At 49.0% G+C, this 24,456-nt stretch overlaps 1 protein-coding gene across 1 annotated transcript in view; it reads right to left on the reverse strand.

The window, feature by feature from the left end:
* LOC110533243 (ATP-binding cassette sub-family B member 7, mitochondrial) overlaps positions 1-24,456 on the reverse strand; it is a 50,933-nt gene that overhangs the window by 4,461 nt on the left and 22,016 nt on the right. The window contains exons 6-15 of the mRNA XM_036943579.1: positions 19,183-19,451; positions 14,619-14,707; positions 14,348-14,435; positions 11,612-11,786; positions 8,431-8,588; positions 7,982-8,145; positions 7,001-7,130; positions 6,338-6,509; positions 3,210-3,313; positions 800-907 (exon numbers count right to left, since the gene is read on the reverse strand). Of these exons, the coding sequence (XP_036799474.1) occupies positions 800-907; positions 3,210-3,313; positions 6,338-6,509; positions 7,001-7,130; positions 7,982-8,145; positions 8,431-8,588; positions 11,612-11,786; positions 14,348-14,435; positions 14,619-14,707; positions 19,183-19,451 (1,457 nt within the window). The remainder of the gene's footprint in view (positions 1-799; positions 908-3,209; positions 3,314-6,337; positions 6,510-7,000; positions 7,131-7,981; positions 8,146-8,430; positions 8,589-11,611; positions 11,787-14,347; positions 14,436-14,618; positions 14,708-19,182; positions 19,452-24,456) is intronic.

A 24,456-nucleotide genomic window follows, 5' to 3' on the forward strand; every position in this document is an offset into this window, starting at 1 on the left:
TGTGTCGCAGGTTGTTCTGGTGCGTGTGTCGCAGGTTGTTCTGGTGCGTGCGTGTGTCGCAGGTTGTTCTGGTGCGTGTGTCGCAGGGTGCGTGTGTCGCAGGTTGTTCTGGTGCGTGTGTCGCAGGTTGTTCTGGTGCGTGTGTCGCAGGTTGTTCTGGTGCGTGTGTCGCAGGTTGTTCTGGTGTGTGTGTCGCAGGTTGTTCTGGTGCGTGTGTCGCAGGTTGTTCTGGTGCGTGTGTGTGTTGCAGGTTGTTCTGGTGCGTGTGTGTGTTGCAGGTTGTTCTGGTACGTGTGTCGCAGGTTGTTCTGGTGCGTGTGTCGCAGGTTGTTCTGGTGCGTGTGTCGCAGGTTGTTCTGGTGCGTGTGTGTGTTGCAGGTTGATGGAAATGTAGCTAGCTCACTAACCAAATGCACCAAGATAGGGAAATGCTGGCAGACGCCCAGATTTGGGACCTGAATGATATTTGAGGTAGAAGAAATCGTGGTTTACTAGCCAAAATCCTTAAACATGTCCTCCAGTGATTTCTTCACTTTTCCTGTCGATAAATTATATCCCAAGTACGGAATTACAGGAAAGTACTACTTCATAAAGTTCAGTTTATCTAAAAAAAAAATTTTAAAAAAAAATTGTTTTGTTTTATCCCTTCAAGGTGTGTACTTTACTGTATTTATACTTGGGATATCGCTTTTCAACAGGAAAAGTAATTTAGTATTTTTTTTAAAAGTAGAAGATCGCTGGAGAACGTCTTTAAGCTCCCTTTCTGGACGTATCACTATGAGAAAGAAGGTCTTCTTACCTTGTTGAGTACGATGATCTCGTCTGCGTCTACGATGGTGGACAGTCTGTGAGCGATGAACACCGACGTCCGGTTCTGGACCAGACCCTTCATGGAATTAAGAATGTTCTAGAAGAAGTACACAGAATCACCATGAAGTGTTAGAAATAGTTATAAAACAGCTTACAACATAGGGACATTAAGTGTTTGATCAGAAATAGTTCTAGAAGGTTCCAGAACAGAGGAACAAATATTATAAATGGTTGTAGAAGGTTCCAGAACAGAGGAACATCAAATATTAGAAATGGTTCTAGAAGGCTCCAGAACAGAGGAACATCAAATATTAGAAATGGTTCTAGAAGGTTCCAGAACAGAGGAACATCAAATATTACAAATGGTTCTAGAAGGTTCCAGAACAGAGGAACATCAAATATTACAAATGGTTCTAGAAGGTTCCAGAACAGAGGAACATAAAATATTACAAATGGTTCTAGAAGGTTCCAGAACAGAGGAACATCAAATATTACAAATGGTTCTAGAAGGTTCCAGAACAGAGGAACATCAAATATTACAAATGGTTCTAGAAGGTTCCAGAACAGAGGAACATCAAATATTACAAATGGTTCTAGAAGGTTCCAGAACAGAGGAACATGAAACGAAAGTCATTCAAGGGTTTTTCTTTATTTGTATCATGTTCTATATTGTAGAATAATAGTGAAGACAAACTATGGAATTACACATGGAATCATGTAGTAAAAAAATACAAATAAATACAAATAAAGTGTTAAAAAATAATCTAAATATTTTGTAGTATTTGAGATTCTTCAAAAGTTGCCACCCTTTGCCTTGACAGCTTTGCACACTCTTGGCATTATCTCAACCAGCTTCATGAGGTAGTCACCTGGAATCCATCAAGACCTATGATGCAACTGGCTCTCATGAGGACCGCCACAGGAAAGGAAGACCCAGAGTTACCTCTGCTGCAGAGGATACGTTCATTAGAGTTAACTGGCTCTCATGAGGACCGCCACAGGAAAGGAAGACCCAGAGTTACCTCTGTTGCAGAGGATACGTTCATTAGTTATCAGTCTCAGAAATTGCAGCCCAAATAAATGCTTCAGAGTTCAACAGACACGTCTCAACATCAACTGTTCAGAGGAGACTGTGTGAACCAGGCCTTCATGGTCAAATTGCTACAAAGAAACCACTACTACTACTACTACCACTACTAAAGGACACCAATAAGAAGAAGACACTACTTGGGCCAAGATAAACAAGCAATGGACAGACCGATGGACATTCTGTCCTTTGATTTTTGGTTCCAACCGCTGTGTCTTTGTGAGACGCATAGTAGGTGAACGGATGACCTCAGCATGTGTGGTTCCCACCGTGAAGCATGGAGGAGGAGGTGGTGTGTGGTTCCCACCGTGAAGCATGGAGGTGGTGGTGTGGGTGTGCTTTGCTGGTGACATGGGGGGGCATAATGAGACAGGGGGAGGGGGCATAATGAGACAGGGGGAGGGGGCATAATGAGACAGGGGGAGGGGGCATAATGAGACAGGGGGAGGGGGCATAATGAAGCTTGGGAGGGGCTGAGTGCAGGGAAAACAATCGCACGTGACAGTATTGAAAAGGGACTGATAAGGGGAGAAACCGTTGAAGGCTCATATCACTTAGTTCCCTGCTTAGCAAGAATGATGCAATGTTTAGAGATAAGGAGGAGACTCCACCCACAGTGGGGTATGAATACCACCATGGGGGAAGCCATGTCTTTGTTCTGAATTACAGCCGTAATGACCCTTTGGGAAGAATTAAACTTGGTTAAGCTTCTCTTGTGTCAGTGAGTTCTTTACTCTGAAAAATTAGAACCTAACAGTATAGAATACAGTAATATATATATACATACTTGAGTTGGAACGCAGAGTGAAGGAAAAGCAGCCAACAAGTTCTCAGCATATGTGGGATATCCTACAAGACTTTTGGAAAAGCATTCCAGGTGAAGCTGGTTGAGTGAAAGCTTTGCACACTGTTGGCAGTCATCAAGGTGAAGGGAGGCTTTTTGAAGAATCTCAAATATAAAATCTATTTTGATTTGTTTAACACTTTTTTTGGTTACTACATGATTCCATATGTGTTATTTCATAGTTTTGATGTCTTCACTTCCCCCCCCACACACACGTTTCCATGGCAATTCCATTGTTTTGGTCGAGTTCCATTGACCTCTTTACTGCATCTATTATAACTAGTTCTAGAATGTTGTAGAGAAACAGGAAGTAAAGAAAAGTACAGGTAATTCAGTATGAAACTATAACAGGACATGTGGCCTGTTCTCTCCAACTTCAGGGCACAGTGAACTCTATCCCCTAACATCTACACAGCTGATTGGTGAACAGAGTTGAGCTGATTCTGTGTGTGTGTGTGTGGGGGTTACCTCCTCAGTGATAGAGTCCAGTGAGGAGGTAGCTTCATCATACAGCAGGATAGGAGGGTTCTTCAGTATGGCCCTGGCTATGGCCACACGCTGCTTCTCCCCACCTGAAACACACACAGCAAGTCAATAATGCTGTCTTGACACACACGGCAACAGACAGGACAGAAAGCAAACACACACCTAGAACCAGGTGAGACTGGTAGATATAGAAAGCCCCAGTAGTAACTACCACAGTCAGACTGGTAGATATAGAAAGCCCCAGTAGTAACAACACCAGTCAGACTAGTAGATATAGAAAGCCCCAGTAGTAACTACCACAGTCAGACTGGTAGATATAGAAAGACCCAGTAGTAACTACACCAGTCAGACTGGTAGATATAGAAAGCCCCAGTAGTAACTACCACAGTCAGACTGGTAGATATAGAAAGCCCCAGTGGTAACAGTAAGAGAAGAGCACAGTAGAACAGCCTGGCTGTTAGGAGCCACAGAGCCTTGGACTCTGATGAACTCATGTTAACACTAGCTTCAGTCACATCCTCATCAACACTAGATACCAGACTGGAGGCCTCTCCTGGTCCCTCTACACTAGACAACTAGCTTCACAACACCAGATACCAGACTGGAGGCCTCTCCTGGTCCCTCTACACTAGACAACTAGCTTCACAACACTAGATACCAGACTGGAGGCCTCTCCTGGTCCCTCTACACTAGACAACTAGCTTCACAACACTAGATACCAGACTGGAGGCCTCTCCTGGTCCCTCTATACTAGACAACTAGCTTCACAACACCAGATACCAGACTGGAGTCCTCTCCTGGTCCCTCTATACTAGACAACTAGCTTCACAACACTAGATACCAGACTGGAGGCCTCTCCTGGTCCCTATATACTAGACAACTAGCTTCACAACACCAGATACCAGACTGGAGTCCTCTCCTGGTCCCTCTATACTAGACAACTAGCTTCACAACACTAGATACCAGACTGGAGGCCTCTCCTGGTCCCTCTATACTAGACAACTAGCTTCACAACACCAGATACCAGACTGGAGTCCTCTCCTGGTCCCTCTATACTAGACAACTAGCTTCACAACACTAGATACCAGACTGGAGGCCTCTCCTGGTCCCTCTACACTAGACAACTAGCTTCACAACACTAGTAGATACCAGACTGGAGGCCTCTCCTGGTCCCTCTATACTAGACAACTAGCTTCACAACACCAGATACCAGACTGGAGTCCTCTCCTGGTCCCTCTCTACTAGACAACTAGCTTCACAACACTAGATACCAGACTGGAGGCCTCTCCTGGTCCCTATATACTAGACAACTAGCTTCACAACACTAGTAGATACCAGACTGGAGGCCTCTCCTGGTCCCTCTATACTAGACAACTAGCTTCACAACACCAGATACCAGACTGGAGTCCTCTCCTGGTCCCTATCTACTAGACAACTAGCTTCACAACACTAGTAGATACCAGACTGGAGGCCTCTCCTGGTCCCTCTATACTAGACAACTAGCTTCACAACACCAGATACCAGACTGGAGGCCTCTCCTGGTCCCTCTACACTAGACAACTAGCTTCACAACACTAGATACCAGACTGGAGGCCTCTCCTGGTCCCTCTACACTAGACAACTAGCTTCACAACACTAGATACCAGACTGGAGGCCTCTCCTGGTCCCTCTATACTAGACAACTAGCTTCACAACACCAGATACCAGACTGGAGTCCTCTCCTGGTCCCTCTATACTAGACAACTAGCTTCACAACACTAGATACCAGACTGGAGGCCTCTCCTGGTCCCTATATACTAGACAACTAGCTTCACAACACTAGTAGATACCAGACTGGAGGCCTCTCCTGGTCCCTCTATACTAGACAACTAGCTTCACAACACCAGATACCAGACTGGAGTCCTCTCCTGGTCCCTCTATACTAGACAACTAGCTTCACAACACTAGATACCAGACTGGAGGCCTCTCCTGGTCCCTCTATACTAGACAACTAGCTTCACAACACCAGATACCAGACTGGAGTCCTCTCCTGGTCCCTCTATACTAGACAACTAGCTTCACAACACTAGATACCAGACTGGAGGCCTCTCCTGGTCCCTATATACTAGACAACTAGCTTCACAACACTAGTAGATACCAGACTGGAGGCCTCTCCTGGTCCCTCTATACTAGACAACTAGCTTCACAACACCAGATACCAGACTGGAGTCCTCTCCTGGTCCCTCTCTACTAGACAACTAGCTTCACAACACTAGATACCAGACTGGAGGCCTCTCCTGGTCCCTATATACTAGACAACTAGCTTCACAACACTAGTAGATACCAGACTGGAGGCCTCTCCTGGTCCCTCTATACTAGACAACTAGCTTCACAACACCAGATACCAGACTGGAGTCCTCTCCTGGTCCCTATCTACTAGACAACTAGCTTCACAACACTAGATACCAGACTGGAGGCCTCTCCTGGTCCCTCTCTACTAGACAACTAGCTTCACAACACTAGATACCAGACTGGAGGCCTCTCCTGGTCCCTCTATACTAGACAACTAGCTTCACAACACTAGTAGATACCAGACTGGAGGCCTCTCCTGGTCCCTCTCTACTAGACAACTAGCTTCACAACACTAGATACCAGACTGGAGGCCTCTCCTGGTCCCTCTCTACTAGACAACTAGCTTCACAACACTAGATACCAGACTGGAGGCCTTTCCTGGTCCCTCTATACTAGACAACTAGCTTCACAACACTAGATACCAGACTGGAGGCCTCTCCTGGTCCCTCTATACTAGACAACTAGCTTCACAACACTAGTAGATACCAGACTGGAGTCCTCTCCTGGTCCCTCTACACTAGACAACTAGCTTCAGTCACGTCCTCATCAACACTAGATACCAGGCTGGAGGCCTCTCCTGGTCCCTCTACACTAAACTAACTGACTTTTTGTCTTCTCTAAAGCACCGGCTGTAATTCGTTGTCTTTGAATGGTGTTTGGAAGATTATCAAGGTTAAAGTTGAATCATTTCAAACAAAGATGATTATGGCTTTACAAGCAGTCTATTACCATTTTATCTGTCCAAAGACAGCCGTGCCAAGCATCTCCCCCGTCCCTACCTGACAGTTTGAGTCCCCTCTCCCCGACCTGAGTGTCGTATCCGTGGGGCATCCTGAGGATGGCGTCGTGGATCCCTGCCAGCCGTGCCACCTGGTACACCTCCTCTGGCGTGGCGTTGATGTTCCCGTACTGAAGGTTGTAGAAGATGGTGTTGTGGAAGAGCACTGCATCCTGGGTAGGAAGGGAGGGGTAGAGAGAGCGACAGAGCGAGCGAGAAGAGGAAACAGTACAGTCAGCTCAACTTGAGGAGAAGACACATCGGGAGGAGACACATCGGGAGGAGACACATCGGGAGGAGACACAACGGGAGGAGACACAACGGGAGGAGACACAACGGGAGGAGACAACGGGAGAAGACACAACGGGAGAAGACACAACGGGAGAAGACACACCGGGAGAAGACACACCGGGAGAAGACACACCGGGAGAAGACACATCGGGAGAAGACACATCGGGAGGAGACACATCGGGAGGAGACACAACGGGAGAAGACACAACGGGAGAAGACACAACGGGAGGAGACAAAATAAAGTGATGAAACACACTGAACAAAGAAAACCTGTTCTTTCAACATCTGCCCCCTTGTTGAGTTTATTGTTGTCCGAGTTTGTTGTCCAACTTAATAAAGGATCAGTAAGTTCATCAAATCAAGGCAGTTTTACCTGTGGTACCACCCCTATGGCCCGTCGCAGGCTGTCCAGTCCAACGTCTCTGATGTTCTGTCCAGCGATGTAGATGTTTCCCTTCTGGGGCTCGTAAAACCGGAACAACATACGCATTATGGTGCTCTTCCTGAAACAACACAGAACCATGGTTACTATGGTGCTCTCTCTAATTCGCTCTCTTTCTTTCTTTCTCTCGGAGGACCTGAGCCCTAGGACCATGCCTCAGAACTACCTGGCATGATGACTCCTTGCTGTCCCCAGTCCACCTGGCCGTGCTGCTGTTCCAGTTTCAACTGTTCTGCCTGCGGCTATGGAACCCTGACCTGTTCACCAGACGTGCTTCCTGTCCCAGACCTGCTGTTTTTAACTCTCTAGAGACAGCAGGAGCGGTAAAGATACTCTGAATGATCAGCTATGAAAAGCCAACTGACATTTACTCCTGAGGTGCTGACTTGCTGCACCCTCGACACCCACTGTGATTATTATTATTTGACCATGCTGGTCATCTATGAACTTTGAACATTTTGGCCATGTTCTGTTATAATCTTCACCTGGCACAGCCAGAAGAGGACTGGTCATCCTTCATAGCCTGGTTCCACGTCCCAAGTTCTGACATTTGGTAAAGCCACGTTATAATTTCTGACATTTGGTAGGCCATTTGTTTGTCAACTGTAGTTAGATACATCCAGCTTCTCTCTGGTCATGCCCTATGACACCAGATGAAGTAGTGCTCACCAGAACAACATCTTAATTATATCAATGTAACACCGGTAAAGTTGTCGGTTTCATTTAGATGCCGAGAGAATACACAATAACTCCAAAAGAGTGGCAATATTGGTCCTGAGAAACATGTCCAATGTCATCGGTTTGACCAGTTTTAAGGAAATGAAAAGCTGAGATAACTATGAAATATTTCTGACCAATGCACTTCATACGACCATTTCAGACAGGTCAAGGCCTTTCTAAACGAGTACCTACCCTGATCCGCTCCCTCCTACGATGGCCACCTTCTTCCCAGCCGGCACCTGGAAGGAGACGCCCTCTAGAACCTTCTGTCCTTCCAGGTACTCAAAGTAGACATCCTCAAACCTGATGGTGGCTTCTTGAGGGGTGACGGAGAGAGAAGGGGCCAGATCTGTCTCCTAGAGTAGAGAAACAGAGAGAGACAAGAGTTAGGATAGACTACTTACTATAGACTAGGGGGGGAGTCACAAGGAGGACAGGGGCCAGCTCCTTCACCTGTAGACAGACACACGAGAGGAACTGGTACTGGACTATAAGTACAGAACCTATTAAGAATACTGTGTGCAGCTGGTCAGTAATTCCAGTGTTCTAGATAGATCTTAGCTCTAGCCCAGCACAAGGTGGGCTCTGAGTCAAAAGAAGTGCACTACATAGGGAATAAGGGTGCAATTGGTATGTGTTACCTTGATCTTGGTGTCAATACTGAGCAGTGTGAAGAGTGTATTCATGTCGATCAGGGCCTGGCGTGTCTCTCTGTACACGGTGCCCAGGAAGTTAAGAGGCAGAGAGAGCTGGAACAGCAGACCATTCACCATCACCAGGTCTCCTACTGTCATAGAGCCTGTCAACAACAACAGGAAGTTAAGAGACAGAGAGAGCTGGAACAGCAGACCATTCACCATCACCAGGTCTCCTACTGTCATAGAGCCTGTCAACAACAACAGGAAGTTAAGAGACAGAGAGAGCTGGAACAGCAGACCATTCACCATCACCAGGTCTCCTACTGTCATAGAGCCTGTCAACAACATCAACACACTGTCAAACTTCCACAGCTACTTAAAGGAGGAATCTGCAGGAATGGAATGTTGATTTTGTAATGTCAGTTGATTTGGATTCAAACCAGATCACAACACTGATTAAAGGGTTCTCTATCTTTCTATTAGGGTTAGTTAGTAGGGGTGAGACTATGCCTTTAAAAGAGCTTGGAAAATTTCAGAAAATTATGTCAATTAGCCTATCAGAAGCTTTTAAAGCCATGACATCATTTGAGTCAATTGGGGGTGTACCTGTGGATGTATTTCAAGGCCTACCTTCAAACTCAGTGCCTCTTTGCTTGACATCATAGGAAAATCAAAATAAATCAGCCAAGACCTCAGAACAAAAAATGATAGACCTCCACAAGTCTGGTTCATCCTTGGGAGCAATTTCCAAACGCCTGAAGGTACCACATTCATCTGTACAAACAATAGTGCGCAAGTATAAACACCATGGGAGCACGCAGCTGTCATACCACTCAGGAAGGAGAGGCGTTCTGTCTCTTAGAGATTAACATACTTTGGTGCGAAAAGTGCAAATCAATGCCAGAACAGCAGCAAAGGACCTTGTGAAGATGCTGGAGTAAAACGAGTTCTATATTGATGTCGACATAACCTGAAAGGCCGCTCAGCAAGGAAGAAGCCACTGCTCCAAAACCGCCATAAAAAAGCCAGACTAAACCCTGACCTCAATCCTTTAGAAAGTTTGTGGGCAGAACTGAAAAAGCATGTGCGAGCAAGGAGGCCTACAAACCTGACTCAGTTACACCAGCTCTGTCAGGAGGAATGGGCCAATGTTTACCCAACTTATTGTGGGAAGCTTGTGGAAGGCTACCTGAAACGTTTGACCCAAGTTAAACAAGTTAAAGGCAATGCTACCAAATAATAATTGAGTGTATGTAAACTTCTGACCCACTGGGAATGTGATAAAAGAAGTAAAAGCTGAAATAAATAATTATCTCTAATATTATTCGGACATTTCACATTCTTAAAATAAAGTGGAGATCCTAACTGAACAAAGACAGGGAATTTTTACTAGGATTAAATGTTAGGAATTGTGAAAAACTGAGTTTAAATGCATTTGGCTGAGGTGTATGTAAACTTCTGACTTCAACTGTATGTTGTAGGGGACAGTTAGGGTGTAGCGGGCAGTTAGGGGGGACAGTCAGGGTGTAGCGGGCAGTTAGGGGGGACAGTCAGGGGGGGCAGTTAGGGTGTAGCGGGCAGTTAGGGGGGACAGTCAGGGGGGGCAGTCAGGGTGTAGCGGGCAGTTAGAAACATCTGCCACGCTGATCCTCAACACTGGAGCTCCCCAGGGGTGTGTGTGCCCTCCTGTACTCCCTGTTCACACACACACGACTCCAACACCATCATTAAGTTTGTTAGTGGCGGTAGGTAGCCTTGTGGTAAGAGCGTTGGGACAGTAACCGAAAGGTTGCAAGATCGAATACCCGAGCTGACAAGGTAAAAATCTGTCGTTCTGCCCTTGAACATGGCACTGTTCCTAGGCCGTCATTGAAAATATGAATTTGTTCTTTAACTGACTTGCCTAGTTAAATAAAAGGTAAAAAAAAATAAAAAATTGCAGACAACACAACAGTAGACCTGATCACCAACAACGACGAGACAGCCTATAGGGAGGTCAGAGACCTGGCCGGGTGGTGCCAGAATAACAACCTATCCCTCAACGTAACCAAGACTAAGGAGATGATTGTGGACTACAGGAAAAGGAGGACTGAGCACGCCCCCATTCTCATCGACAGGGCTGTAGTAGAGCTGGTTGAGAGCTTCAAGTTCCTTGGTGTCCACATCACCAACAAACTAGAATGGTCCAAACACACCAAGACAGTCATGAAGAGGGCATGTCAAAGCCTATTCCCCCTCAGGAAATTAAAAAGATTTGGCATGGGTCCGGAGATCCCCAAAAGGTTCTACAGCTACAACATCGAGAGCATGGTTGCATCACTGCCTGGTACGGCAACTGCTCGGCCCCCCGACCGCAAGGCACTTCAGAGGGTATTGTGTACGGCCCAGTACATCACTGGGGCCAAGTCTAGGACAAAAAGGCTTCTCAACAGTTTTTACCCCCAAGCCATAAGACTCCTGAACAGGTAACCAATGTTTACCTGGACTATTTGCATTGTGCCTCCCCCCCAACCCCTCTTTTACGCTGCTGCTACTCTGTTCATCATATATGCATAGTCACTTTAACGATACATTCATGTACATACTATCTCAATTGGCCCGACCAACCAGTGCCCCCGCACATTGGCTAACCGGGCTATCTGCATTGCGTTAGGGTGTAGGGGTTAGGGTGTAGGGGTTCGGGTTAGTTAGGGTGTAGGGGTTAGTTAGGGTGTAGGGGTTAGTTAGGGTGTAGAGGTTCAGGTTAGTTAGGGTGTAGGGGTTAGTTAGGGTGTAGAGGTTCAGGTTCGTTAGGGTGTAGGGGTTCGTTAGGGTGTAGGGGTTCGTTAGGGTGTAGGGGTTCGTTAGGGTGTAGGGGTTCGTTAGGGTGTAGGGGTTCGTTAGGGTGTAGGGGTTCGTTAGGGTGTAGGGGTTCGTTAGGGTGTAGGGGTTCGTTAGGGTGTAGGGGTTCGTTAGGGTGTAGGGGTTCGTTAGGGTGTAGGGGTTCGTTAGGGTGTAGGGGTTCGTTAGGGTGTAGGGGTTCGTTAGGGTGTAGGGGTTCGTTAGGGTGTAGGGGTTCGTTAGGGTGTAGGGGTTCGTTAGGGTGTAGGGGTTCGTTAGGGTGTAGGGGTTCGTTAGAGTGTAGGGATTCGGGTTAGTTAGAGTGTAGGGATTCGGGTTAGTTAGGGTGTAGGGGTAGACTGACCTGCCATGATGCCCTTGCTGGCTAGCACCATGATACCAGTGAGGCCCACACTAAAGATGGCACTCTGTCCAAAGTTGAGCATGGCCAGGGTATAGGTGGTCTTCAGGGAGGAGGACTCGTAGCTCTTCAGATAACCATCGTACTTCTCTGCTTCATACGTCTCATTGTTGAAATACTGGAACAGAGAGAGAGGGAGGCAAGGTGAGGTCAGACAGTATTGTGTAGTAGAATACTGGAACAGAGAGAGAGGGAGGTAAGGTCAGACAGTATTGTGTAGTAGAATACTGGAACAGAGAGAGAGGGAGGTAAGGTGAGGTCAGACAGTATTGTGTAGTAGAATACTGGAACAGAGAGAGAGGGAGGTAAGGTCAGACAGTATTGTGTAGTAGAATACTGGAACAGAGAGAGAGGGAGGTAAGGTCAGACAGTATCGTGTAGTAGAATACTGGAACAGAGAGAGAGGGAGGTAAGGTCAGACAGTATCGTGTAGTAGAATACTGGAACAGAGAGAGAGGGAGGTGAGGTCAGACAGTATCGTGTAGTAGAATACTGGAACAGAGAGAGAGGGAGGTGAGGTCAGACAGTATTGTGTAGTAGAATACTGGAACAGAGAGAGAGGGAGGTGAGGTCAGACAGTATTGTGTAGTAGAATACTGGAACAGAGAGAGGGAGGTGAGGTCAGACAGTATTGTGTAGTAGAATACTGGAACAGAGAGAGGCGGGAGGTAAGGTCAGACAGTATTGTGTAGTAGAATACTGGAACAGAGAGAGGCGGGAATTCTGAAGTGCACTTTGAACATCGTACAACGTCAGAATAATTGTCCACATTTACTGTCCCTCAGCCAACAAGATGAGTAACGAACAGCTAGCCTATGTCAATCTACTATAGTAGAAAAGTTTAGGCCACCTATTGTATTGGTCAGCTTGTGGAGAAAGAAATATAGTCTGTTCCAAACAGACTCTGGGACAGTTGTGGGACGATAGACCCCAAGTTTAAACAACCAGTAGACTTAAATACATTATCATTTAAACATGGAGTTTGATGCAACAGATCAGAACGTTAAACTTAAAAATGTTGATCAACTAAAATTTATTCACATTATAAAGAAAACACCTTTGTCAAAAGCACACGGACACCTGCTCTTCCAACATCTCATTCCAAGATCAGGGGCATTAATATGGAGTTGGTCCCCCCCTTTGCTGCTATAACAGCCTCCACTCTTCTGGGAAGGCTTTCCACTAGATGTTGGAACATTGCTGCTATAACAGCCTCCACTCTTCTGGGAAGGCTTTCCACTAGATGTTGGAACATTGCTGCTATAACAGCCTCCACTCTTCTGGGAAGGCTTTCCACTAGATGTTGGAACATTGCTGCTATAACAGCCTCCACTCTTCTGGGAAGGCTTTCCACTAGATGTTGGAACATTGCTGCTATAACAGCCTCCATTCTTCTGGGAAGGCTTTCCACTAGATGTTGGAACATTGCTGCTATAACAGCCTCCACTCTTCTGGGAAGGCTTTCCACTAGATGTTGGAACATAGCTGCTATTACAGCCTCCACTCTTCTGGGAAGGCTTTCCACTAGATGTTGGAACATTGCTGCTATAACAGCCTCCGCTCTTCTGGGAAGGCTTTCCACTAGATGTTGGAACATTGCTGCTATAACAGCCTCCACTCTCCTGGGAAGGCTTTCCACTAGATGTTGGAACATTGCTGCTATAACAGCCTCCACTCTTCTGGGAAGGCTTTCCACTAGATGTTGGAACATTGCTGCTATAACAGCCTCCATTCTTCTGGGAAGGCTTTCCACTAGATGTTGGAACATTGCTGCAGGGACTTGCTTCCATTCAGCCACGAGCATTAGTGAGGTCGGTCACTGATGTTGGGGGTGATTAGGCCCGGCTCGCAGTCGGCGTTCCAATTCATCCCAAAGGTGTTTGATGGGGGTTGAGGTCAGGGCTCTGTCAAGGCCAGTCAAGTTCTTCCATAACAATCTCGACAAACCATCTCTTTATGGACCTGCACGGGGGCTCTCGAGTGGCGCAGCGGTCTAAGGCACTGCATCTCAATGCAAGAGGCATCACAGTGCCTGGTTCGAATCCAGGCTGTATCACATCGGTCGTGATTGGGAGTCCGATAGGGCGGTGCATAATTGGCCCAGCATCGTCCGGGTTTGGCCGTCATTGTAAATAAGAATTTGTTCTTAACTGACGTGCCTAGTTGAATAAAGGTTACATTTAAATAATAATTGTCATGCTGAAACTGTTGCTTCAAAGTTAGAAGCACAGAATCATCTAGAATGTCATTATATGCTATAGCGTTAAGATTTCCCTTCACAGGGAACTAAGGGGCCGAGCCATGATAAACAAGGCAAGGGGGCGGGGGTTATAGAACAGACATTTAAATGGAAACAATGCAGGGGGGGGGGGGGGGGGGGGTTTATAGAACAGACATTTAAATGGAAACAAGGCAGGGGGGGTTATAGAACAGACATTTAAATGGAAAACAAGGCAGGGGGGGTTATAGAACAGACATTTAAATGGAAACAAGGCAGGGGGGGTTATAGAACAGACATTTAAATGGAAAACAAGGCAGGGGGGGCTATAGAACAGACATTTAAATGGAAAACAATGGATGATGAATATCTATCCATGTCATTGAGCAGCAGACTATTAAGGAGGAGGAGAGGGAGAGAAAGACGGAGAAGGAGAGGTAGAGAAAGAGAAACTGTCTCACCTTAACGGTCTCATAGTTCAGTAAGGAGTCAATGGCAGCGTTTCCTGCCTCGTTGTCTGCATTGTTCATCTCTATCCTGAACTGAGTTCTAGAGAACAAGATGGACGCCAACGTTACACAGTTGGGAAGAATTCACAGGAAAAGGTAGCTTCAGCTTTTCTATACTGCTAGCTATAGCCAAGCCAACCACATATATGCCTAGAACAATGTAAATCTACAGGTAGCTAAGGTGAAGGCCATCTGTCAACAACAACAACCTAGTGGACTGTACCTCCACTGTGTGACAGCAATGGTGAAGGCTGTATACGCTCCCAGAGTACCCAGAGTCACCGCAGCAAATTCCACCCCGCATTTATAATACTGAGGAGAGAGAGAGACATTTTAATATTGTAGAAAGGAGGGAAACATAATGCTGAGAAACGAGGGAGAAAGCCGTCAAACTGGAGGTGGATAAAGACATTATCAAGGTATCACTTCAACAGACTAGCGGAGCTAGAACAGAAGTCAACCAACCACGTCTGAATAACCAGACTCATTATTAGACTCACCAGGTAGGTAAACACTATTATAATATATAGCACATTTCTGCCCATTTCAACATCAAATGGACTGCTGGAGAGGAAACTATTACTGTAAGACTGGTTCCTACTGCTAACGCTGCCCTTAGCTGTAAGGGCAACGGAGCCGGTCCGGCCTGGTTCAACGGTACTGGTCCAGCTTCCTTTCCATATGCTAAGATGGAGAACAGTCTCCTTGGCTGTGGAGTCTACACTATCTAATGCTAACATGGAGAACAGTCTCCATGGCTGTGGAGTCTACACTATCTAATGCTAACATGGAGAACAGTCTCCATGGCTGTGGAGTCTACACTATCTAATGCTAACATGGAGAACAGTCTCCATGGCTGTGGAGTCAACACTATCTAATGCTAACATGGAGAACAGTCTCCATGGCTGTGGAGTCTACATGCTGTAATGCTAACATGGAGAACACTCTCCATGGCTGTGGAGTCTACACTATCTAATGCTAACATGGAGAACAGTCTCCATGGCTGTGGAGTTTACATGCTGTAATGCTAACATGGAGAACAGTCTCCATGGCTGTGGAGTCTACACTATCTAATGCTAACATGGAGAACAGTCTCCATGGCTGTGGAGTCTACACTATCTAATGCTAACATGGAGAACAGTCTCCTTGGCTGTGGAGTCTACACTATCTAATGCTAACATGGAGAACAGTCTCCATGGCTGTGGAGTCTACATGCTGTAATGCTAACATGGAGAACAGTCTCCATGGCTGTGGAGTCTACATGCTGTAATGCTAACATGGAGAACAGTCTCCATGGCTGTGGAGTCAACACACTAATGCTAACATGGAGAACAGTCTCCTTGGCTGTGGAGTCTACACTATCTAATGCTAAGATGGAGAACAGTCTCCATGGCTGTGGAGTCTACACTATCTAATGCTAACATGGAGAACAGTCTCCTTGGCTGTGGAGTCAACACACTAATGCTAACATGGAGAACAGTCTCCATGGCTGTGGAGTCTACACTATCTAATGCTAACATGGAGAACAGTCTCCATGGCTGTGGAGTCTACACTATCTAATGCTAACATGGAGAACAGTCTCCATGGCTGTGGAGTCTACACTATCTAATGCTAACATGGAGAACAGTCTCCATGGCTGTGGAGTCTACACTATCTAATGCTAAGATGGAGAACAGTCTCCTTGGCTGTGGAGTCTACACTATCTAATGCTAAGATGGAGAACAGTCTCCATGGCTGTGGAGTCAACACTATCTAATGCTAACATGGAGAACAGTCTCCATGGCTGTGGAGTCTACACTATCTAATGCTAAGATGGAGAACATTCTCCATGGCTGTGGAGTCTACACTATCTAATGCTAACATGGAGAACAGTCTCCATGGCTGTGGAGTCAACACTATCTAATGCTAACATGGAGAACAGTCTCCATGGCTGTGGAGTCTACATGCTGTAATACTAACATGGAGAACAGTCTCCATGGCTGTGGAGTCTACACTATCTAATGCTAACATGGAGAACAGTCTCCATGGCTGTGGAGTCTACATGCTGTAATGCTAACATGGAGAACAGTCTCCATGGCTGTGGAGTCTACACTATCTAATGCTAACATGGAGAACAGTCTCCATGGCTGTGGAGTCTACATGCTGTAATGCTAACATGGAGAACAGTCTCCATGGCTGTGGAGTCTACATGCTGTAATGCTAACATGGAGAACAGTCTCCATGGCTGTGGAGTCAACACACTAATGCTAACATGGAGAACAGTCTCCTTGGCTGTGGAGTCTACACTATCTAATGCTAAGATGGAGAACAGTCTCCATGGCTGTGGAGTCTACACTATCTAATGCTAACATGGAGAACAGTCTCCTTGGCTGTGGAGTCAACACACTAATGCTAACATGGAGAACAGTCTCCATGGCTGTGGAGTCTACACTATCTAATGCTAACATGGAGAACAGTCTCCATGGCTGTGGAGTCTACACTATCTAATGCTAACATGGAGAACAGTCTCCATGGCTGTGGAGTCTACACTATCTAATGCTAACATGGAGAACAGTCTCCATGGCTGTGGAGTCTACACTATCTAATGCTAACATGGAGAACAGTCTCCATGGCTGTGGAGTCAACACACTAATGCTAACATGGAGAACAGTCTCCTTGGCTGTGGAGTCTACACTATCTAATGCTAACATGGAGAACAGTCTCCATGGCTGTGGAGTCTACACACTAATGCTAACATGGAGAACAGTCTCCATGGCTGTGGAGTCTACACTATCTAATGCTAACATGGAGAACAGTCTCCTTGGCTGTGGAGTCTACACTATCTAATGCTAACATGGAGAACAGTCTCCATGGCTGTGGAGTCTACACTATCTAATGCTAACATGGAGAACAGTCTCCTTGGCTGTGGAGTCTACACTATCTAATGCTAACATGGAGAACAGTCTCCTTGGCTGTGGAGTCTACATGCTGTAATGCTAACATGGAGAACAGTCTCCTTGGCTGTGGAGTCTATACTATCTAATGCTAACATGGAGAACAGTCTCCATGGCTGTGGAGTCAACACTATCTAATGCTAACATGGAGAACAGTCTCCTTGGCTGTGGAGTCTACACTATCTAATGCTAACATGGAGAACAGTCTCCATGGCTGTGGAGTCTACACTATCTAATGCTAACATGGAGAACAGTCTCCATGGCTGTGGAGTCTACACTATCTAATGCTAACATGGAGAACAGTCTCCTTGGCTGTGGAGTCTACACTATCTAATGCTAACATGGAGAACAGTCTCCATGGCTGTGGAGTCTACACTATCTAATGCTAACATGGAGAACAGTCTCCATGGCTGTGGAGTCTACATGCTGTAATGCTAACATGGAGAACAGTCTCCATGGCTGTGGAGTCTACACTATCTAATGCTAACATGGAGAACAGTCTCCTTGGCTGTGGAGTCTACACTATCTAATGCTAACATGGAGAACAGTCTCCATGGCTGTGGAGTCTACACTATCTAATGCTAACATGGAGAACAGTCTCCATGGCTCTCGAGTCAACACACTAATGCCGGGCATACACAACATGACTGTCTAAACGTTTTTGCAGACCCAGACAAATTTTCATGATCGGGGTGAAATCCTATAAACTTGGGCTACGATCAGTATGCCGGAACTAGCGTAGTTTGAGTGAACAAAAAGGAGTACAGCTCCATCGAGAGCATCTTGACAGGCTGCATCACCACTTGCTATAGAAATTACACCACCCTTAACCGCAAAGCACTACAAAGGGTGGTGTGGACATCCCAGTACATCACTGGGGCCCAGCTCCTTGCCATCCAGGACCTCTATACCAGGCGGTGTCAGAGGAAGGCCCGAAGAATTGCCAAAAACTCCAGCCACCCTAGTCATAGACTGTTCTCTCTGCTAACGTCCAGACCAACAGGCTCCGAGACCACTTGTTCCCCCAAGCCATGGGTTAGGGTTGGTACCGGGGCAGTGTTGGTACAGGGGCAGTGTTGGTACAGGGTTGGTACAGTGACATATCCTCCTACTCTACTGTCAAGCTGACATTCACCATGCATGATCATATATCCATACTGAGGCAGGGGGACTCTACCCACCAGGACAGCCCCATCTCCAGTGCAGTGGGTCCCAGGTTGAATAGCAGAGAGGACCCCTCACCCTCTACTTCCCCTGCCTCACCCTCTACTTCCCCTGCCTCACCCTCTACTTCCCCTGCCTCACCCTCTACTTCCCCTGCCTCACCCTCTACTTCCCCTGCCTCACCCTCTACTTCCCCTGCCTCACCCTCCACTTCCCCTGCCTCACCCTCCACTTCCCCTGCCTCACCCTCCACTTCCCCTGCCTCACCCTCCACTTCCCCTGCCTCACCCTCCACTTCCCCTGCCTCACCCTCCACTTCCCCTGCCTCACCCTCCACTTCCCCTGCCTCACCCTCCACTTCCCCTGCCTCACCCTCCACTTCCCCTGCCTCACCCTCCACTTCCCCTGCCTCACCCTCCACTTCCCCTGCCTCACCCTCCACTTCCCCTGCCTCACCCTCCACTTCCCCTGCCTCACCCTCCACTTCCCCTGCCTCACCCTCCACTTCCCCTGCCTCACCCTCCACTTCCCCTGCCTCACCCTCCACTTCCCCTGCCTCACCCTCCACTTCCCCTGCCTCACCCTCCACTTCCCCTGCCTCACCCTCCACTTCCCCTGCCTCACCCTCCACTTCCCCTGCCTCACCCTCCACTTCCCCTGCCTCACCCCTAGGGGTTAGGGGTTACCCACCAGGATACCAGAGACCAGCCCCATCTCCAGTGCAGTGGGTCCCAGGTTGAAGACAATGGCAGAGAGGACGAAGGAGATGCCCCTGGTGCCCCTATCAATGGCCTTTGACAGCGCCCCCGTCTGGCGGGACAGGTGGAAGCCCAGGTCCAGGCTGTGGAGATGCAGGAACACGTTCTTGGCAATACGCCGGATGGAACTCTGGGCCACCTTCCCAAAGACGGCGTTACGCAGCTCATTGAAGAGGGCCGAACCGGCACGGGACACACCGTCTGGGAGAAGAGAAAGAGGATTTCATCAGAGAGAACAGCACGCCAGCCTTTATACCAATCAGAGACAGACAAGAGGGATATAGAGATCAATTGATTTGGTTGTACTTGGCAAGTCACTTTCCAGTCCAGGCCAGGCTGTGTAGTAACAGAGACCGTCCCAGACCAGGCCAGGCTGTGTAGTAACAGAGACCGTCCCAGACCAGGCCAGGCTGTGTAGTAACAGAGACCGTCCCAGACCAGGCCAGACTGTGTAGTAACAGAGACCGTCCCAGACCAGGCCAGACTGTGTAGTAACAGAGACCGTCCCAGACCAGGCCAGGCTGTGTAGTAACAGAGACCGTCCCAGACCAGGCCAGGCTGTGTAGTAACAGAGACCGTCCCAGACCAGGCCAGGCTGTGTAGTAACAGAGACCGTCCCAGACCAGGCCAGGCTGTGTAGTAACAGAGACCGTCCCAGACCAGGCCAGGCTGTGTAGTAACAGAGAGCGTCCCAGACCAGGCCAGGCTGTGTAGTAACAGAGAGCGTCCCAGACCAGGCCAGGCTGTGTAGTAACAGAGACCGTCCCAGACCAGGCCAGGCTGTGTAGTAACAGAGAGCGTCCCAGACCAGGCCAGGCTGTGTAGTAACAGAGACCGTCCCAGACCAGGCCAGGCTGTGTAGTAACAGAGACCGTCCCAGACCAGGCCAGACTGTGTAGTAACAGAGACCGTCCCAGACCAGGCCAGACTGTGTAGTAACAGAGACCGTCCCAGACCAGGCCAGACTGTGTAGTAACAGAGACCGTCCCAGACCAGGCCAGGCTGTGTTTTAAACATTTTATTCCAACACTACACACACAGGGATGGACAGTTAGCTCGTCTGTTGTTGAATCCGACATCCAGCGATCTGCAGTTGTATTCTACAGGCCAATGAAACCAGCAGCAACATCAGTGAACAAGATGGGGCTTTCATCTCAAGGCCAGAGACAGCAGAGGCTAGTGTCAGGCTAGCTGTTCGTGTGTGTGTGTGTGTGTGTGTGTGTGTGTGTGAGAGAGAGAGACTAGCTATGGTTTGGGTTGGCTCAGTTCATTAGAGCTGACAGCAGCAGTCAGAGCGATGGTTTGGGTTGGCTCAGTTCATTAGAGCTGACAGCAGCAGTCAGAGCGATGGTTTGGGTTGGCTCAGTTCATTAGAGCTGACAGCAGCAGTCAGAGCGATGGTTTGGGTTGGCTCAGTTCATTAGAGCTGACAGCAGCAGTCAGAGCGATGGTTTGGGTTGGCTCAGTTCATTAGAGCTGACAGCAGCAGTCAGAGCGATGGTTTGGGTTGGCTCAGTTCATTAGAGCTGACAGCAGCAGTCAGAGCGATGGTTTGGGTTGGCTCAGTTCATTAGAGCTGACAGCAGCAGTCAGAGCGATGGTTTGGGTTGGCTCAGTTCATTAGAGCTGACAGCAGCAGTCAGAGTGATGGTTTGGGTTGGTTCAGTTCATTAGAGCTGACAGCAGCAGTCAGAGCGATGGTTTGGGTTGGCTCAGTTCATTAGAGCGGACTTCATCAAGGCCATCTCTACCTTCCCGGTCACACTAGACCCACTTCAATTTGCATACCGCCCCAATAGATCCACAGACAATGCAATCCCATCTGGATTGATGCCCAACCCCATCTGGACAAGAGGAATACCTGTTAGAGGTTGACCGATGAATTTGGGCCGATTTCAAGTTTTCATAACAAAAATCGGTAATGTAAATCGGTAAACGCCGATGACATTGCAATCCACGAGGAAAGTACGTGGCAGGCTGACCACCTGTTACTCCACGAGGAAAGTACGTGGCAGGCTGACCACCTGTTACTCGAGAGCAGCGTCAAAAGCGCCTTATGGCTGGCTGCAAGGAGGCAAGGTAAGTTGCATTAAACTTATCTTATAAAAGTCAATCAATCTTAAAATAATCACTAGTTAACTACACATGGTTGATGATATTACTAGGTTAACTAGCTTGTCCTGCATTGCATATAATCAAAGTGGTGCCTGTTAATTTATCATCGAATCACAGCCTTTTTCAACTTCGCCAAACAGGTGATGATTTAACAAAAGCTCATTCATTGCACAAATGTACCTGACCATAAACACCAATGCCTTTCTTAAAGTCAATACACAGAAGTATATATATTTTTTAAACCTGCATATTTAGTTAGAAATAAATGCATGTTAGCAGGCAATATTAACTAGGGAAATTGTGTCACTTCTCTTGCGTTCAGTGCAAGCAGAGTCTATGCAGTTTGGGCCGCCTGGCTCGTTGCGAATTGTGTGACTCCCTAACATACACCGCAATTAATTTGCCAGAATTGTACATAATTATGACATAACATTGAAGGTTCTACAATGTAACAGCAATATTTAGACTTAGGGAAGCCACCCGTTAGATAAAATACGTAACGGTTCCGTATACCACTGAAAGAATAAACGTTTTGTATTCCAAATGACAGGTTTACAGATTTGACCATATTAGTGACCTAAGGTTCGTATTTCTGTGTGTTTATTATATTATAACTAAGTCTATGGTTTGATAGAGCAGTCTGAGCGGTGGTAGGCAGCAGCAGGCTCGTAAGCATTCATTCAAACACCACTTTCCTGCGTTTACCAGCAGCTCTTCGCAATGCTTGAAGCACAGCGCTGTTTATGACTACAAGCCTATCAACTCCTGAGATTAGGCTGGCAATACTAAAGTGCCTATAAGAACATCCAATAGTTAAAGGTATAGGTTAATGAAATACAAATGAGGCAGAGGCAGAGCCAGAGGCAGAGGAGCCAGAGGCAGAGGAGCCAGAGCCAGAGGAGCCAGAGGCCAGAGGAGACAGAGGCCAGAGGAGACAGAGGCCAGAGGAGACAGAGGCCAGAGGAGACAGAGGCCAGAGGAGACAGAGGCCAGAGGAGACAGAGCCAGAGGAGGCAGAGCCAGAGGAGCCAGAGCCAGAGGAGCCAGAGCCAGAGGAGCCAGAGCCAGAGGAGCCAGAGGCAGAGGAGCCAGAGGCAGACGGAGCCAGAGGCAGACGGAGACAGAGGCCAGAGGAGACAGGGGCCAGAGGAGACAGGGGCAGAGGAGACAGGGGCAGAGGAGACAGGGGCAGAGGAGACAGGGGCAGAGGAGACAGGGGCAGAGGAGACAGGGGCAGAGGAGACAGGGGCAGAGGAGACAGGGGCAGAGGAGACAGGGGCAGAGGAGACAGAGCCAGAGGAGACAGAGCCAGAGGAGACAGAGCCAGAGGAGACAGAGCCAGAGGAGACAGAGCCAGAGGAGACAGAGCCAGAGGAGACAGAGCCAGAGGAGACAGAGCCAGAGGAGGCAGAGCCAGAGGAGGCAGAGCCAGAGGAGGCAGAGCCAGAGCCAGAGGAGGCAGAGCCAGAGCCAGAGGAGGCAGAGCCAGAGCCAGAGGAGCCAGAGGAGGCAGAGCCAGAGCCAGAGGAGCTAGAGGCAGAGGAGCCAGAGGCAGAGCCAGAGGCAGAGGAGCCAGAGGCAGAGCCAGAGGCAGAGGAGCCAGAGGCAGAGCCAGAGGCAGAGGAGCCAGAGGCAGAGCCAGAGGCAGAGGAGCCAGAGGCAGAGCCAGAGGCAGAGGAGCCAGAGGCAGAGCCAGAGGCAGAGGAGCCAGAGGCAGAGCCAGAGGCAGAGGAGCCAGAGGCAGAGCCAGAGGCAGAGGAGCCAGAGCCAGAGGCAGAGGAGCCAGAGGCAGAGCCAGAGCCAGAGGAGCCAGAGGCAGAGCCAGAGGCAGAGGAGCCAGAGCCAGAGGCAGAGGAGCCAGAGGCAGAGCCAGAGCCAGAGGAGCCAGAGCCAGAGGCAGAGCCAGAGCCAGAGCCAGAGGCAGAGCCAGAGGCAGAGCCAGAGCCAGAGGCAGAGCCAGAGCCAGAGGCAGAGCCAGAGCCAGAGGCAGAGCCAGAGAAGACAGAGCCAGAGGCGACAGAGCCAGAGGCAGAGCCAGAGAAGACAGAGCCAGAGGCGACAGAGCCAGAGGGAGCCAGAGCCAGAGGAGCCAGGGGCAGAGGAGACAGGGGCAGAGGAGACAGGGGCAGAGGAGACAGGGGCAGAGGAGACAGGGGCAGAGGAGACAGGGGCAGAGGAGACAGGGGCAGAGGAGACAGGGGCAGAGGAGACAGGGGCAGAGGAGACAGGGGCAGAGGAGACAGGGGCAGAGGAGACAGGGGCAGAGGAGACAGGGGCAGAGGAGACAGGGGCAGAGGAGACAGGGGCAGAGGAGACAGGGGCAGAGGAGACAGGGGCAGAGGAGACAGGGGCAGAGGAGACAGGGGCAGAGGAGACAGGGGCAGAGGAGACAGGGGCAGAGGAGACAGGGGCAGAGGAGACAGGGGCAGAGGAGACAGGGGCAGAGGAGACAGGGGCAGAGGAGACAGGGGCAGAGGAGACAGGGGCAGAGGAGACAGGGGCAGAGGAGACAGGGGCAGAGGAGACAGGGGCAGAGGAGACAGGGGCAGAGGAGACAGGGGCAGAGGAGACAGGGGCAGAGGAGACAGGGGCAGAGGAGACAGGGGCAGAGGAGACAGGGGCAGAGGAGACAGGGGCAGAGGAGACAGGGGCAGAGGAGACAGGGGCAGAGGAGACAGGGGCAGAGGAGACAGGGGCAGAGGAGACAGGGGCAGAGGAGACAGGGGCAGAGGAGACAGGGGCAGAGGAGACAGGGGCAGAGGAGACAGGGGCAGAGGAGACAGGGGCAGAGGAGACAGGGGCAGAGGAGACAGGGGCAGAGGAGACAGGGGCAGAGGAGACAGGGGCAGAGGAGACAGGGGCAGAGCCAGAGGAGGCAGAGGAGACAGGGGCAGAGCCAGAGGAGGCAGAGCCAGAGGAGCCAGGGGCAGAGCCAGAGGAGGCAGAGCCAGAGGAGCCAGAGGCAGAGCCAGAGGAGGCAGAGCCAGAGGAGACAGAGCCAGAGGAGACAGCGTCAGAGGGGACAGCGGCGGAGACAGAGCCAGAGGAGCCAGCGCCAGAGGAGACAGAGCCAGAGGCAGAGCCAGAGGAG

The sequence above is a fragment of the Oncorhynchus mykiss genome, chromosome 14, assembly GCF_013265735.2.
Source record: "Oncorhynchus mykiss isolate Arlee chromosome 14, USDA_OmykA_1.1, whole genome shotgun sequence".
Taxonomy (NCBI): domain Eukaryota; kingdom Metazoa; phylum Chordata; class Actinopteri; order Salmoniformes; family Salmonidae; genus Oncorhynchus; species Oncorhynchus mykiss.